At 32.6% G+C, this 17,131-nt stretch overlaps 1 protein-coding gene across 1 annotated transcript; it reads left to right on the forward strand.

The window, feature by feature from the left end:
- Nucleotides 1-710: 710 nt before the first annotated feature.
- Nucleotides 711-15,944, forward strand: LOC133204223 (uncharacterized). Its single transcript, XM_061339967.1, has 5 exons — nt 711-822; nt 1,491-1,613; nt 2,104-2,163; nt 3,415-3,585; nt 15,670-15,944. The coding sequence occupies exons 1-5, from the start codon at nt 711-713 to the stop codon at nt 15,942-15,944; spliced, it is 741 nt and encodes a 246-aa protein (XP_061195951.1).
- Nucleotides 15,945-17,131: the final 1,187 nt, after the last annotated feature.

Here is a 17,131-nt window from a genome sequence, read left to right on the forward strand (position 1 = left end):
AATGATATATTCGGGTAAATTTTCCCCAATATATTTTTGGGAATACCGAGAATTTGTGATTGACCACAGGCGCGGATCCAGGAATTTTTTCCGGGGGTGGGGGTGGGGGGGGGGGGGAGGGGTGGGGGGAGTCCACACCAGTCCAAAAAAAAAAAAAAAATTCCAACCCAAAAATTCTTTGACACGGAAGAAAAAAAACCTAAATTGCCTTCCCAAACGTATTAAACCCAGAAAATTTCTTGACAATTAAGCGATAAAAAAAAAACGAAAAATGCATTCCCCACACGTGAAAAACACCTGTTTCGAGGTGGTGATGGTGTGGTCCACGTTTTCTTGGGGGGGGGGGGGGCAAAGTCATTTTTTATTTGTTTCAATATATACTTTTAATAACTCTGCAAATTCCAGGGGGGGGGGGGGGTATTGAACCCCCCGAACCCCCCCCCCCTTTCTAGATCCGCGCATGAACCAGAATGGTGTGTTGAGTTGTAAGTATGTGCATGGTTTATTTTGACCCACTTCTTTGTGCTTTACCGCTTCGATTTAAATACATCCGCGTTTTAAGACAACAATACAGGATATCAGTAACCTATGAATGATTGCTCAATATATTTAATACACTTACTAATCTGCAGACAGAGTAAAGTCATGGTGACACTCTTTCTTAAAATAAATTCATATTAGAGACTGAGAAGTTCGGGAACGCATTAGGAATGGAAAAGAAAGGCGAATCTCCATCGGCACCCGCAGGGTATTCAGCGCCGGGAACTTCTGGCGTAATGGGAGGATCAGCTTATGTAGAAGCAGACAACATGCAAGAAATTAGTAAGTAATAGGTCTCTTACATTGTATTCTAAACATACCGAGGTCAGGGCGAATACGCGGGACAGGTTGTGGAAGGGGGAGGGGATGTCTCGGAGAAGTACATCCTCCATTTTAAGACAAACCTTCTGAAAGTCATTTTACAAATATAAAATTAAAACTTGTATTTAAAAAGTCGAGTTATAATTTTTTCCTTAAAAAATGATTTTTAGGGGGAGGGATCGCATCCAACGTACCCATTAGGACGGTTTGATGCGGGCAGTTCCATGAGTATTTTGTGAGGGGTATATATAGGGTGGTTGTCTATAAATTTTGTGGACAAATGCTATAATTTTTTTAACAATGAGCACACAGACAAATGTGTGCTATAATATCTTAATAAAGACCATGATTTGGTACATGTATAAGCATAGTATATGAGCCAATCTATTAAAATTCAAAAGAATTCACGATTATATACTTGCGTCATCAGTATAAACATTGGTTTTCCACTTCTTTTAATGTCTCCTAATTCATGTAATTTGTACACACCGTTGAAAATTTGTATATAACAATTTCAAATCAATGAATTAAATATACATTCCAATATTTTCTGGTTGTTTTCGCTTACTGATATCTTAAGCATGATTGTCAACTGCATAATTAATGAGACGTTTCATTCTTTTTTTAAGATCTCCCTCCTTCTTATGACACAGTATTCACAATAGCCCCTCGGAGATCACAAAAATCTAATCCATACACAGAGGATGACAGGAATTTGTGGGAAAAAGCTCAAGAATGCTTTGAAATGTCCAGTACGTTTTGTGATGGGTTTTTTTTTTTTTCTAAAAAGTTATTCATATTTCCTCAAAACTCTGAAAATCAAAGTAACTGTTCAATGACATGTAATTACATGTAAAAAGGCATATTTCCAGGTAAGTTTGTTCTTAATTGAAATATCTTAAGGGTAGAGATAGCATTATTTTCTTTGTGGTTTCTTTCTTTGTTTTTGATTTTTTATTTCTTTTGATTTCTTCTTCTTTAAGAGAGAGAGAGAGAGAGAGAGAGAGAGAGAGAGAGATTGTTATCTTTCAAAAGAGTAATATTAAACAAATAAGTTCATTAATTTTAATATTTGTATATTTGCTTAGACGTTAGTTTTCTAATAAAACAAATTTACTGCATATATACTTGAGACTTGTATAACATATTACATGTATCCTGATTCTACATATAAGTAATGTCTGTATAGCATAACAAGTGTTTAGCTTTAATCTGTACACAATTGTATTATTTTTATTTCAGTTCCACAGCAGATTATTTGGCTGATAATGTTGGCATTTTCTATTTCCTATATTTTTTACGGTGAGTCAAATGGCACAGGTATTCAAGTTTTAAAATTAAACAATATCATCATTCAACCTTGATTCAGGCAAAGTCAACTTCTGGATGATAATGAATGTTATGAATATTTTTCATCACTTAATATTGAAATTACTACCAATCCGATGCCTGTATTATTCAATGATTGCTTTGTAAAAATCTAGATGTTACATTTCAATTGAATACAAAATGTTTCAATTTCCTTTCTTCATATTTATACCCTACATGTTGCAACTGTAAGCATTTGAAGATAGATATTGTACGATCCCAAAGTTTCATAAATGCAATAAAAAGATAGATTCTATACAATCCCAAAGTTTCATAGATCAAGTAATGACTAAATTGCTGGGAAACAGACCAACACAACTGAGCATAAAGTGACATTATAAATTGTAAAAGTCTACAGAAATATAGTGATAGTATAAGTTGTTAGAGACCACAGAAAAAAGATACATTTCTAAAGAAAAATGCTTCCATGACTGTAATTTAAAAACAAATCAGAGCCCTTGTCTTCCATTTTCAACGCAATGTCTTATTGATTTATGATCATGAACTAACTTTTGAAAATTCAAAAATTTATCAATACCTTCTGTACACAATTAAAAGAGCATAACATTTCTAACCCGATGGAAATTGTTTCCTTTTTGAAAAGGATTGAAATACAGCGGCCAGTGTTACTGGAGGAAGTTTAATGAAGACGGAGACAAGGAAGGCGAGGAAAGCCTTACATCGTTTATAAAAGCAGAGGGCGGGGTCCTGTGTGCCACAATACTGTGGGTCTTTTTGTGGAGGGTTATTGTCCTTTGTGAAAATCGCCGTAAGAAACGTTTATCCAAATCTGATATGGATTGAAGAAATTCGATTGGATATATTTTCCTTTACACTTGCATGGGGTTATATGTTGCTAATTTTGGCATGTGTATTGGTGGTATGTATTTCTAAAAATTCTTTTTAATCACTTTATTCACTTATGAAACACTTGTCAAATAATCAAGAGATAATTACCCACCCATAAAATGAATGATTAATATTTCAAGTAATATGGTCTCTTAATTTGCTCAAAACACAAAACAATGTACAAGGATAATTAGTACATGTAAACTAGTACCCCAATCCCGTGTATTTTTAAAACAATTTTTCCAATAGGACAAAAATAATACTATTTTTTTTATTTTTTATTTTTTTTTTACAAATTGCACATTTGACAAATAAAAATGAAATTAAAACTTTCAGGGGCTACAAAGATTTTTAGTTTGTATAACAAAGATTTCACTAACTACACATCTGTCTGTCATCCTGAGTTCTACGACTTTTACTACAATGCCAAAATAGGACAGCTAGCTGTGTTAATGCCATACGCTGCTTACATCTTGATTGCCTGGACCTTATTACTTATACTACAAAGTAAGCTTATATATATATATATATATATATATATATATATATATATATATATATATATATATATATATATATATATATATATATATATATATATATATATTTCCCGAGGGAAAAACTTTTCAAGGCAATGATGTATTCGTGAACAGATATTACTCTTGTCAATTATCAATTAAAAATAGTTATTTCCATTCGTATGTCGACTCGATATATCCCAATGAACTTGAAATAGAAGACACCACAGAGTCTGCCACATCTGTTTCATACTAAGATATTTTACTGACTATAAACGATAAAGGCCAATTAACAACTTAATTGTATGACAAAAGAGATGACTTTAGCTTTTTCATTGTCAACTTTCCTTATTTATGTAGTAATATTCCACTATCACCTGCTTATGGTGTTTATGTGTCCAAACTTATTCGCCACCCAAGAGCTTGATCTGGGTAGGATCAATTTTTAAAGCGAGGCAGCTATTCACTGATAAGTTAATGTTACAGGGATTTCAACAGCTTCATTTAAAGTCAGCATTTCGCAAATTTCATGGTCGTTATTATGACCTTGTTAGCAAAAATAACCAATTACTGGGTCGTATTTTGGCTGAGTGGTTTCACGCCAATTGTTAAGCCTTTGTTTTCGTACTTTTTGTACTTGACTACAGATAGTTCCGTTGCCTGGTCAATACACAGGACTCACGGCGGGTGTGACCGGTCAACAGGGGATGCTTACTCCTCCTAGGCACGTGATCCCACCTCTGGAATTTTCAGGAGTCCATGTTTTATGCCCTCTTCACATATTTGTATTGTTTGTGGATTTTTTGAGATCGATCACTGTTCGTTATCTTAACCTTTTACATTTCTATTAAACATATACTAAAAAAAGTCAAACATTTCCAATGTTTTACTGAGCGGTCATTAAAAGTCTATGTTTGACCGCTGAGAGAGATATTGGACCGCTTACGTCACACTGTGGGCGGGGACAGCTAAATCTTATCTTATAAGGAAAGTTGACAATGGAAAAGCTAATGTCATCTCATTAGTTTATTTTTTGGTGTTCGACATTGACAGAATGGAAAATAAAAGGTATAACAAAACATTAATTGACTGTTCTGACGGGCAAATGCGTTTTGTCGATCCCTCGAACCAAACTGTTTGCCTTCGGCCTAACGGCCTCAGGCAAACAGTTTAGTTCTTGGGTCCGACAATACGCAAGTTGCCCTCAAACCCAGTCAATAAATGTTTATTAATTAGGCATGTGTGCAATTCATCATTTATGATGGGTCAAATATAAATCTTTCTTAACAGAACATTGGTTCCTAATGCATAAATGGCGCCAGTGGGTGAGACTTCTTGACGCGGACCAGGATGGCATCATTAGTGCGGACGACATGGAAAAAACTAACGCTAAACTCGAACAGATCCGCACACTTGTAAATGGCAGAGATTCAGCGCCTTCAGCTGATGAACAGAAGAAATGGTGGAACGACAACGTGTTCAGATGTGGCCCAGGAAAAGATATATCCCTTGAAGATTATTTAGGCTACTTGGACGGGTTTTTTGGAAGTGCACCACCCCATGAAAGGCCAAACAAATTAAGGCCGGTGATAATAGGATTCTTTAATTTCTTTTCATCTGAAGAATATCGGAAGAAAAACTTGTTACTTGGAGAGAGTGACTTTGTTAAGTTCTGGACTATTCTTGCAGAAGTCGATGAGCATCACTGCAAAAACATGCTTGTCAAGCATGTACCTTCACCAATAACAATTGCTTCTTTGTTAGAGGATTTTGTAGCTTTAGTGTCAAACGATGATTATTTGAATATGTACAATTATAGATTGTTTGCTGTTTTAAAACAGAAACCTAACACACGTAAGTGCTGCAAAGTCTGAAAAAGTTATATAATGAGCCAATATGATTCCCAATTTAATCGTTCATTCAAAGTTCGAAATAAGCTAGTATATCACTTTTCAACATCTTGGTATGCACTTAAATTCAACTTACGAGCAATGGAACAATAAAGATGATTACATGCAATTAGAAAAATAAAATGTGTGCTGGGTCAATAGGCAAGAATCAAAACACAATTACGGGTATATTGAATGAAAAACTTTCCAGATAAAGACAAATATCAAATGACTGTATAATATTTACAGTTTTAAGTGTCTAAAATAGAGAATACTGCACAAAATTGGAGTGCTGGTGAAAATAAACTTGTGTTTATAGTATTGCAATATACAATACTTAGAACATAATAAAAGTACCTCTTGATAAGATATTTTATCCTATGAATGTTTGAGTATAACTTAAATGTTGTGTGTTACTGTTTCTTTCTCAAAGGGAAAATTTTAAGATTGAATTGAATTGAAAATATGATATGGCCTACAAAATTTCTGATAATCTATGGGTTTTTTTCCCTTTTTTTTTAAGTCATCTGTTGTGAGCTAAGAATCCTTACTATTATTTGATGAACAGAAATCTTTGCAATGACCACACTTATTCAAATGTGATCCGGAAAAAATATATCAATTAAAGATTACGTGCGTTGCAGGCGGTAGTTGTTGAAAGTGCATAACCTTATATGGGCAAATAAAGTTAGGCCAGTCATTAAGGGTTCTTTAAAGGGTTTTTATCACGTCTCAAAATTTTTTATAAGAGAAAGTTTACATGACTGTTATTAAAATCATATATTTAAAAATCTTTGATAGAAAATTAATATTGTTGATGTTTCAGCGATTCAAAGTTTGAATTTCTCAATATGCATATTTTGATCGACGATGCTTTGCGCCATTGCTCTGACGTCATAGGTGTAAATCCTATTCAAGCAAAATACTTATTGAGTATACAAAACGGCTCATTTGTTATGTCTATTTAACCTGTTAGTAAATAAATAAGTGATAATTGGATAATTGAAAGCTAGTAAGGTTTAATTTGTTGGTTTAGGATGCACAAATGCGCACGAGAAAGGTTTTAGGAAGACTTTTTTCACATTTCCTGGACTTGGTCGACAAACGAAAATGGGTCCTTTTTTCTGCAAACGCGAGGGCTTTGTCTCCATTCAGAACATTCGTTTATGCCCGATCACGATTTTTTTCTGTACCATAAATTTTTTTAAGGACATGGTACCTTTTTAAAACGAAAAAAAAATACCCAATACGTATTTTTAAAGTCGCACAGAATCTAGTATAAGCTAGTAGGAATGTTGTGAACTTCGTAATGGCGTACGGCGCCATTGAACACTGTTGAAGAAATGTCATTTCTATTACATGTTATTCACTGGACAGATATAAGATGTACAGGATTTTATATATATATATATATATATATATATATATATATATATATATATATATATATATATATATATATATATATATATATATATAGTTTATTAAAATAAGGAAGAAGTTGAATTTATTAGAATAAGGAAGAAGTTGAATTTTCTCATCTTTATAAATATTTACGAAGTCCAACTTTCTATTTAGTCAGAAGTCCTGAGTTGTCAACGGCTTTGTCTGCGGTGTCCTCTCCTATTGCCCGCATTTTCTTGGTTATTTCTCTCTGCTAGACGTTCATAAATAAAAGATTGACCGTCCATAACTAAAAGAATATCGTCGATGTCAAAATTTCCACCGACCTTCTTGTGAAGTGTATATTATTTAACGTCAAAATCTATTTGATATATTTTTCTTAACAGGGTTGGCCGGGAAATACCAGTGGTGGGAATTACCAGTGGTAAATACCGGTATTTCCCGTCCCGGGAAATACTACAAATTTCTCTAAAGTGGGAAATACTGGGAAATACAAAGATAAAGTTTTTTTCTATCTTTAATTCATTCAATCTTATATAAAATTCAAAAATAAAATAAACATAAAACAAAGATGAATAATATGGAATATGTCTCAAATTGCAATTGAACATATTCAGAATGTATCACTACTCCAGGTCCCATTCCCATAAGCATTCTGTGTAAAACTGAAGTTTTCCAATTCAAGTTTCTTATCAGTTTTGTAAAATTATTAAATTTGTTAATTATAAATCTAAGAACAAAAAAAAAAACCCAAACTTGTTTTAATCCTTCTATAAACACTGTAGTTATTACAAACAATCATGTTGTTTTAACAAATTGCTCTGGACAGTTTTGTGCTCCTGTTTTAAGATATAATTACCTTGAGTAGAACTGAAAGGCTTCTTCTTAGTTTTGATATTAATACCATACTCTACATTTAAGAATTTTCTTAGATAAAAACCCATTTGGGATCTTGGGGTTCATTTCATGGACCTTTATAGACTACGTCTGTCTCAAGCATGAAACAAATGACACTCATGACTGGTATATGAATATACTGTGTTATGATTATACAAAATGAATTACTTGGAAACCAGAATTTTTTAAATCAGGGACAATGATACCAGGTAGATATCTTAGCCAATAACGTGTACTACTTGTCAATATGAATGAAATATGTTAGTAGCTATTTCTTATTTCCCAGTATTTCCCGGGAAATACCAGTAATTCCCGGTAATTACCAGAATTTCCCACCGTCCTGGGAAATATGAGTAATTCCCAGTTTTTTGCCAACCCTGTTTCTTAAGATAAGCTTTACGAGTTCTAATTGCCCTTTGTCACCTATGACGTTTCAGTACCACGTGACCCCTATCTAATTAGTGGAGATTTTTACTTCGAGAACTCTATATTACGGGCGTTTTATCGCCTAATTATGACTGTTTTCAAAGTTATTTCATAATTAAACGATATTTATATGTTTAAAGAATATAGTAGTGTTTCATTTTTTTTTTTTTTTTTTTAAATTAGATACGTGATAAAAACCCTTTAACTTCTTGTTTAAAGAATATCGGAATCAAAAAATTCTGATTGGAGAAGAAGACTATAATTTTAGTTCTTGGCCATTCATGCAGACATCGATGAACCTCACTGCAACAGACTGAATACTACATGGCCGTAGGAACCGGGAGGGGGGCATAAGGGGCCGAGCCCCCCCCCCAATAATTTTGCCGATATATAGAGTACTATACATAGATAGTATATACATAGACACTATATGCTTGTGCCCCCTCAATTCAAAACGTCATTATTATTTTTTTGGCCTGTCAAGGAATTTTTGGTAGTTGATAGTGCCCCCTTAACTGAAAATGTATGGCTGTGCCCCCCCCCCCCCCACCAAAAAAAAATTGAAATTGATTCCTACGGGCCTGTTCTAAGCACATACCTTCATCATTATCTTTGACTGATTTGTTTTAATATTATTAAGCTTTAGTTTCAAATGTATTTTTTAAAATGAAGAATGAAAATGCAATAAAGAAAGATAATTGTAGGAAAAATCGTAAGCCTTTTAAAAAGTGTATGGAAATAGGTGAATTAAAACGGCGACTCTAAAACGTCGTTGGTAGACTAAGCGTAACTAACTAATTGAGCTATAAGAATAAATCGAATGAATATAACCAGGTCGTCAAAAATAGATTTCCTCATTTTTTGAAGGTTTTTTGTAAATTTCGACATCCCAAGGCAGGGTGCCTCGAAAGTAAACCCATTAATAAATTATTTTATGGATCAAAAACTATGTAAAAAAAAAAAAAAAATCACATTTTCATGCTCTGAATGACTTCTAGGCCAAAATTTAATCAAACTTTGAAAGGTAATTTTGAAATTGTCAATTAACAATTCTTGATTCAAAATGCAAATTTGGACAATTCAGAATATATAAGCACGAAACTATTTAAGGAATAAACATTTATTGGTACAATAAATTGTTTTATATGCAAAATTTTTGTATTACCAATAACTTATGTAATTTATTATTTAATCATCCTGTTGGGTGCCCCTTGCACTTACTACTTGGTCTTTACGATATTGACCAATCAGATGAGGTTATGCATATCACGTGGTTAATTCACTCTAGCCATTTTCAATCGGAGAAGAAGCCACGGAATTTTCCAACAACCTCCTCTTCCCCTCCACCACCCTTTTGTGTAATACTTGCTATCTACCTCATTTAACTTGTATATTTTTGATTATGAAAAATGTATAGATTTGATGTTGGTTATTATTTGTATGTTTTAACATTTATGTCCTTTTGTGCACTGGCTTTTTTGTGCACCACCTTTGTGCTTCTTAAGTGTTTTTACCAGTTATACTATTGGCTGGGCTATTTTTGTCATGTGTTTAGCAAGAATTATGTCATGTGACTAGTCAGCATTTTTTAACTAGTCAATTTGTCATGTGACTAGTCAGCATGTTTATCAAGTCAATTTGTATGTACTATATATTTTGTTTTAAGCCCAGCCAATTAATTGTGATATAAGTTTATGTAATAGTTAAATGTAGTTTTTAGTCATAATTGATCCTTCTGAACAACCAGAATGGCTTGTTAAGTTTTATGTGTATATAATCTGCTTGGGTATCATCAGACTTTTGTATAATCGCGTCGTCACCTCTGTGTAATTGCTTTAATATATAAATACATCCGCGTTTGACAACAATACAGGATAACAATAGCCCATGAATGATTGCTCATTATATTTACATGTAGACTGAAGCAAGTCGTACTGACACTCTTTTTTATTTTTTTATTTTTTTAAAAACAAATTTCTACCTATACTAGAGAGTAAGAAGTCCGTGAACAATTAATTCAAAGGAATGGAAAAAAGCGATATAACACCATCGGCACCTGCAGGGTATTCAGCATCGGGTACTTATGATTTGATAGGAGGATCAGCTTATGTAGAAGCAGCCCACATGCAAGAAATAAGTAAGTGATCATCATTCTCTTTTATTGTACTGCAAACATACAGAGGATCGAGCGAATCTGAAGGACCGGTTCTGGAAGGAGGAGGGGTGTCTGGAAATACTCCATTAAGACACTTTTTTTAATTTGAAGGATCGGTGCATTCTGAGAGTCATTTTGCAAGTATTCAATAAAAAAAATAGCAAATTTATGTAAAACAGACTAGTTATAAATTTAATTTTGAAAAAAATCTGAAAGGGGAGAGGTCTCATCAAATGCATCCATAAGAACGGCTTTGATCCGGGATTTTCCCCAAAGATATCCATGTGTATTTGGTAGGGTTCACAAACAGTCGCTAATATGCAGAATTTTCTTTCTTTTTTCATCAAATGAATTTTAAAATTGTATGACATATCCTGAGAAGGCATTTCCGCTTACTGATACCTCATGATGCAGTAAATATTCAGTATTTACATCCACACGATCAAATGAATATTACCTCCTTTATTTCTTATGAAAACCACGTTCGTATATTAATACTTTAACACCGCTAATCAAGCTACCTGTATTGAGATTTCTTGAGAGGTGGCTCTTCCATCAATGAAACATAGAATGACGTGCATATCAATAACACAATATTAAACGTACTTACAATGGAAAACTATTGTATATGATTATTTATAGACATATAAATGTACACAATAAATGTTTTTCTTTGTATTTCATGAGAATAAATATTGCAGCTTTTGCAGAATATATATATATATATATATATATATATATATATATATATATATATATATATATATATATATAATATATATATATATATAATATATATAATATATATAATATATATATATATATATATATATATATATATATATATATATAACCAGCATAAGCGGGGTATGTATTTTTTTCTCCAACAGCTGCAATATATTGATTTTTATACAAACAGCCAAAGAAAGCATTTTATTCTTTAATTGATTGTCACACGGTATGGATAACTAACAAACAGTTGTTTTATTGTTTTTTTTTTTTAAAGATCTCCCTCCCTCTTATGATACAGTGCTCACAATAGCCCCCCGGAGGTCACAAAAATCTAATCCATACAAAGAAGATAACAGAAATTTGTGGGAAAAAGTTCATGAATGCTTTGAAATGTCCAGTAAGGTTTTAATCATTTCTTTAATGAAAAGAAATGTATTATATGGCTTCATAATTTACCTTATAACCGTTCACGGTAGCTCAGTCGGTAGAGCGCTCGCTCCGTTATCGGGAGGTCGTGAGTTCGAATCTCGGCCGCGAGTGACCTAAGTCGATAAAAAATGGGTAGCAACTGTTCCTTCGCCATGCGCTCGGCACACTGAAGTGAAAGGTCGGGTCTTTCGGATGAGACCTTAAAAACCGAGGCCCCGTTTCACAACAGGCGTTGGCACGATAAAGATCCCTCACTGCTCAATGGCCCTGAGTGCCGAGTAAAGGTCAAAATTTGAAGCCCTTAACCGGTATATGGTGACGTCTTTATATGAGTGAAAGATTATCGAATGGGACGTAAAACAATATACAATCAATCAGTTTACGTTATGAAATGTATATCTACATTTAAAAGAAATTTATTTTTTTCTTTTTAAGTTCTAGAAGTAAATTTTTGAAAATTGTCACACTTTTCATGTGGCCCTAGTAAACATTGTGCCACTTACTATACAATGAATTTTGTCGAATAAATTAATTAATTAAGGAGAACGTATGATAATATTTTTTTTACTTGATCAATTTATTTATACAGGGTTTTCCACCATAATCTGTTCAGTGACATCATAATTCAAGACACAATTGTTCTTGACTGAAATTTTCAAAGGGTATACTATTGGGGAACTATAAGATCTCTTTGCTTTTCTTTTAATTTTGTGTTTGATTCTTTTTTTTGGGGGGGGGGGGAGTGGGGTGTTTTGCTTATTTGTTTGATTTTTTTCACCAATGAAAGATAACTGACATTTTCTTTATGTTGATATTTGTTCTCCTGCCAAACGTTAAAATTGAACACAACGATACAAGGTTTTTCAACAAATGAATTATATAGAGAATAATACATGACAGATTCTGTATCACACCCATATCAACCCGAGACTCCAATATCAGCCCAAGGGCCTTCGGCCCAAAGTAAATATATTTACAATGACAATATTCTGTGAAATATTATTCTATATAGACAAAAACTCTCTATACATACATGTAAAACTTTTTTCCCTGATTAGTGCTGTCCGTATGACAATATTTAGAATGTTTAACCATATAGACAAGGCGATGTATAAATTTTAAAAAAATATATCTTATTTCAGTTCCACAGCAGATTATCTGGCTAATAATGTTGGCAATTTCTATTTCCTATATTTTTTACGGTGAGTCAAATCTTACATGTATTCCCATTCGAAAGGTCTCTAATTACAACAAATTCACCCTTGCTACTTCTTTCGTGTTAAATATCCTTTTTATCACTTCTGTAAATGTATAGATATACATTATAAGATATTTTTAATACTGTTATTATCAATATATTATCTATGTTACACTGCTTAGATATATTTTTTTTCAAAACAAATCAAAACTCAGTTTTCCATCTTTATTGCAATTTTCCTTTGATAGTTTCAAAAATCATGAGCTAATTTTCGTATGTTAAAATTCAAAAATTCAATGAGATATAGACATAGAAGAATTCTAAGACAAAACCCTTTTCTCTTCTTTCCAAAGGAGTGAAATAAAGTGTCCAGTGTTACTGGAGGAAGTTTAATAAAGAAGGGGACACGGAAGACGAGGAGAGCCTTAAATCGTTTATAAAAGCAGAGGGCAGTGTCCTGTGTGCCACGATACTGTGGGTCTTTCTGACGAGGCTCCATGTCCTTTGCCGTAAAAATTAACCAGACCTGATATGGATGGAAGAAATTTGCTTGGAGTCATTTTTCTTAGTACTGGCTTGTTATATGTCGCATATGTAATTTTGGCATATGTATTGCTGGTATGTACCTCACATATAATTTTTTTTCAGATCACATTTTTCTTCAATGATATACATTTCAAATAATGAAAAGATAATCTATCTCACCAAATAAAATAAAATAAAATATTTGTAAATTTGTAAATCTTATAATCTGTATATTTATTCTTAAGCGTAAAGATAATATACATGTTAGTTTTCAAACTTATACTTAAAGCATTTGTAATTTTAGTACAAAATATAATGTTCCGACCAAACGAAAGATACCTTTTCTCTGACATCAATTGACTAATAACAATGAAATTAATACTTTCAGGAGCTACAAAGATTTTTAGCTTGTATAACAAAGACTACAGTAACTACACATCTGTCTGTCATCCTGAGTTCTACGACTTTTACTACAATGCCAAAATAGGACAGCTATTAGTGTTAATGCCATACGCTGGTTATATCTTGATTGCCTGGACCTTATACTTCACATTACAAAGTAAGATTAACTCAAATCAGGTAAAGATTGGTTGCTATGTTTCATGATTACTATCGCATCATGCCCTATAGTTTAAAAATACCAGTTCTGAAAATGTTTAAAGTCCCATGTTTACTTTAGCGAAATGAAGAAAAGTGACATTGGCTGTTTCCAAAAGTTGAAGAAGACTTGATGTTTTAAATGCATGATAAACATGTTTGGGAAACCATCTATTACACATGTTACTATGGAAACAAATTGTTCAAAAGTAATAATTTTACTCTTTCATTTTTATTAAGTCATATACTCAAAAATAAAAGAAATTTATAGGATGAAATGCAACCAAATAATAAAAAAAGATCTTTGTAACAGAGTCCAAGGAAGAAATGTGATATTTCTTATCGGTTGGCTATGGTTGCTATTGTTTTAATACCTCAAAGGGGTTTCAAATTTACTACATATATGTTTAATCTTACCCTAATTTTTTAAGAACACATTTTAGTTTAATTGGAGGTAGATTTTTAAATGCAACGACGTGGCCTTAATTTCCACATTTAAAAAAAAACAAATTTAATTCTTAAGATAGAGTGTTGCTATGGAATTATAGAAAAATATGAATAAAAAGCTAAAAATATTTTGTTTCCTTGGATACGTTCTCTTGCATGTAGATGCCCAAAACTTTCATGATAGATATTTATAAACACTGAACTGATTTTCAATTTTGACTAGCACAGAATCTCTAACTAGATGCAAACACATAGGATTCAATATTGCCAGGAAGTTACCAAAATTGAAAATGTTCTCTTCTTGATAACCATAGCAACAGTGTATGATTTTCTTCATTAAACATTATCAATATATGATAATCAACTTTAGTTCTATCAGATAAGTACATTCAATGTGAGTCAAATAATATGTTTCTTAATAAAAGGCAAGTTAATTCCTAACCCAACAAAAATATCACTTTAAAACCACCGGTACATTGTTTCCATGGTTAAACTACAATGTAGCAGGCAATCTAGATTTTTCTTATGCTATCTGTGTTACAAGGTCCTAACAATATATAATTGCCAGTCTTGAATTTCCATTGTCTTTCCTTCATATACCAGCATTTATCAAAACTTAGTTTTTTGTGGCTACATTGTGTTACCAAGGCAACCAAGAAAGTTAGTTTTAAAATGATAACATCATGCCTTCTTACGTAAGGTCAATTTTTTTAATATTATTAATTCCAGTTAAGTGTGCCGTTTTGCATTACGTCACAACCTATGATGACAGCTGCGATCAAGGTATATAATACACGCCTCCTAACCGCAAACTTTATGACTGGTAGTTTCTTCTTATCCTTGATTGGTTGCTCGTGCAACAGACTATTTCCATGTCAATGTTGATAAAATGAGTTGACCAATCAGACAGCGGCGTCGTGAATTGTTTACGCTGGGCGCATCTATCGTAAAAGATCGTGACGTAATGCGAAACGGCACACTTCACTGGAATTGATAATATAGTTTTTGAGATCAGTTTGATCATAGAAAACTTATTATTAGTGAATGTCGAGATTTTTTTTTATTTTTCAGTATTTAAAATGTATTCCAAATGTACCAATGGTTACCTCTTACATGTACATAGAGAGATCTTTTCTAAAGAGTTTTTATTCCCAACATAAGTAGCAATGAGATGCAATGTTTTTGTGAAAGTGGGTTGTTTGATTTTCTAAGTCTTTATTAAAGCTCAATAAAATTTCATATTAGCTGAAATTTTTCAAACGTTTCCGGCTAGGTATCATGACTTCATGTACATGTTTTTGTTATTAAGTATGCATGCATGCAATTCATCATTTATTATGGCTCAACTATACACACATATATCTTCTTAAACAGAACGTTGGTTCATACATCATAAATGGCGCCAGTGGGTTAGACTTCTTGACGCGGAACAAGATGGCATCATTAGTGCAGACGACATGGAAAAAACTAACGCTAAACTCGAACAGATCCGCACACTTTTAAATGGCAGAGATTCAGCGCTATCAGAAGATGAACAAAAGAAATGGTGGAACAACCACGTGTTTAAGCGTGGCCCAGGAAAGGATATATCTCTTGAGGATTACATTAGCTACTTGGAAGGGCTTTTCTGGAAGCGCACCACCCCATGAAAGGCAAAACAAATTTAGGCCAATCATAACAGGGTTCTTTGATTTCTTCTCAACTGAAGAATATCGGAAGAAAAATTTGCTACTTGAAGAGAGAGTCAAATTTTGAACTATTATTGCAGACGTCGATGAGCATCACTACAAGAAAATGCTTGTCAAGCATGTACATGTACCTTCACCATTAACTATTGCTTCTTTGTTAGAGGATTTTGTAGCTTTAGTGTCAAACGAGGATATATTCAATCATAACAGTTATAGAGTGTTTGCTGTTCTAAAAGAAAAACAGAACAGATGCTATAAAGTCTTAAAAAAAAATTAAAAAAAAACAACTTGCATAGCATTTACAGCCAAGTTTTTTTCACTAACACTCTCTCTTAAACAATGTAAATTTGTAACTATATAAGAATGATATTTTTCTTTACTGGAAAAGATTTTCATCAAAATGCATTCAATATGCATGCAATCATGTTTTTAATTATGTTAGCTAATTATAATATTCTGTATCTAAGGATACATAACACAAACAAAAATCTGATGCCTGGATTGATATATATATTTTTTGACTGATTTTGAATAGAAATGACATAAATAATAAATCCCTAAAATATAAAGAAATCGTAAGTTTTCTTTGATGCTTAAATATGAGACTTTGTTTTGTTTTCTATATAATTCTATACAAAATTTTGCATATAATTTTAACATTGCGACAAAATCTTACAAAGTTATCCAACTTTACCTGGTAAACATTATTCAGGTTAATTATTTGAATATAAATCTATGAGAAATATTGTTGATTTCTGAAAAAAAGTTTGTTTGTGTTATTTACTAGTATCCTTAAGGCGAGAAATGTACGCATGTGTACATTTACTTATGAGCAGATTTGCTCCCATGTGAAAAAAGTAAATTTACTATGCGTTGTCGTGTAATTTTATGCATTCTAGTGAATACATCTCTATCTACAATTCTATTAATTTTTATATCACGATTTCCACGAAAATGACCTCACACTGGAAAAAAAGAATCCTTTCATACATGTATGTTTTAAGCATTCGGAAAATGAGATTAGAATACGAAAGAGACTGATCGTTTCATCCATAGAAGTTTTCTACCTCAAAAACCACCCTATATAAGCCATTCACAATATGCAGCAAGCAATATTTGCTTTTGCATATAGGTAAAAATATATTTAC

This window comes from Saccostrea echinata, unplaced genomic scaffold (genome assembly GCF_033153115.1).
Source record: "Saccostrea echinata isolate AGI-Se365-2 ecotype Australia unplaced genomic scaffold, CSIRO_AGI_Sech_v1 ptg000052l, whole genome shotgun sequence".
NCBI classification, from domain to species: Eukaryota; Metazoa; Mollusca; class Bivalvia; order Ostreida; family Ostreidae; genus Saccostrea; species Saccostrea echinata.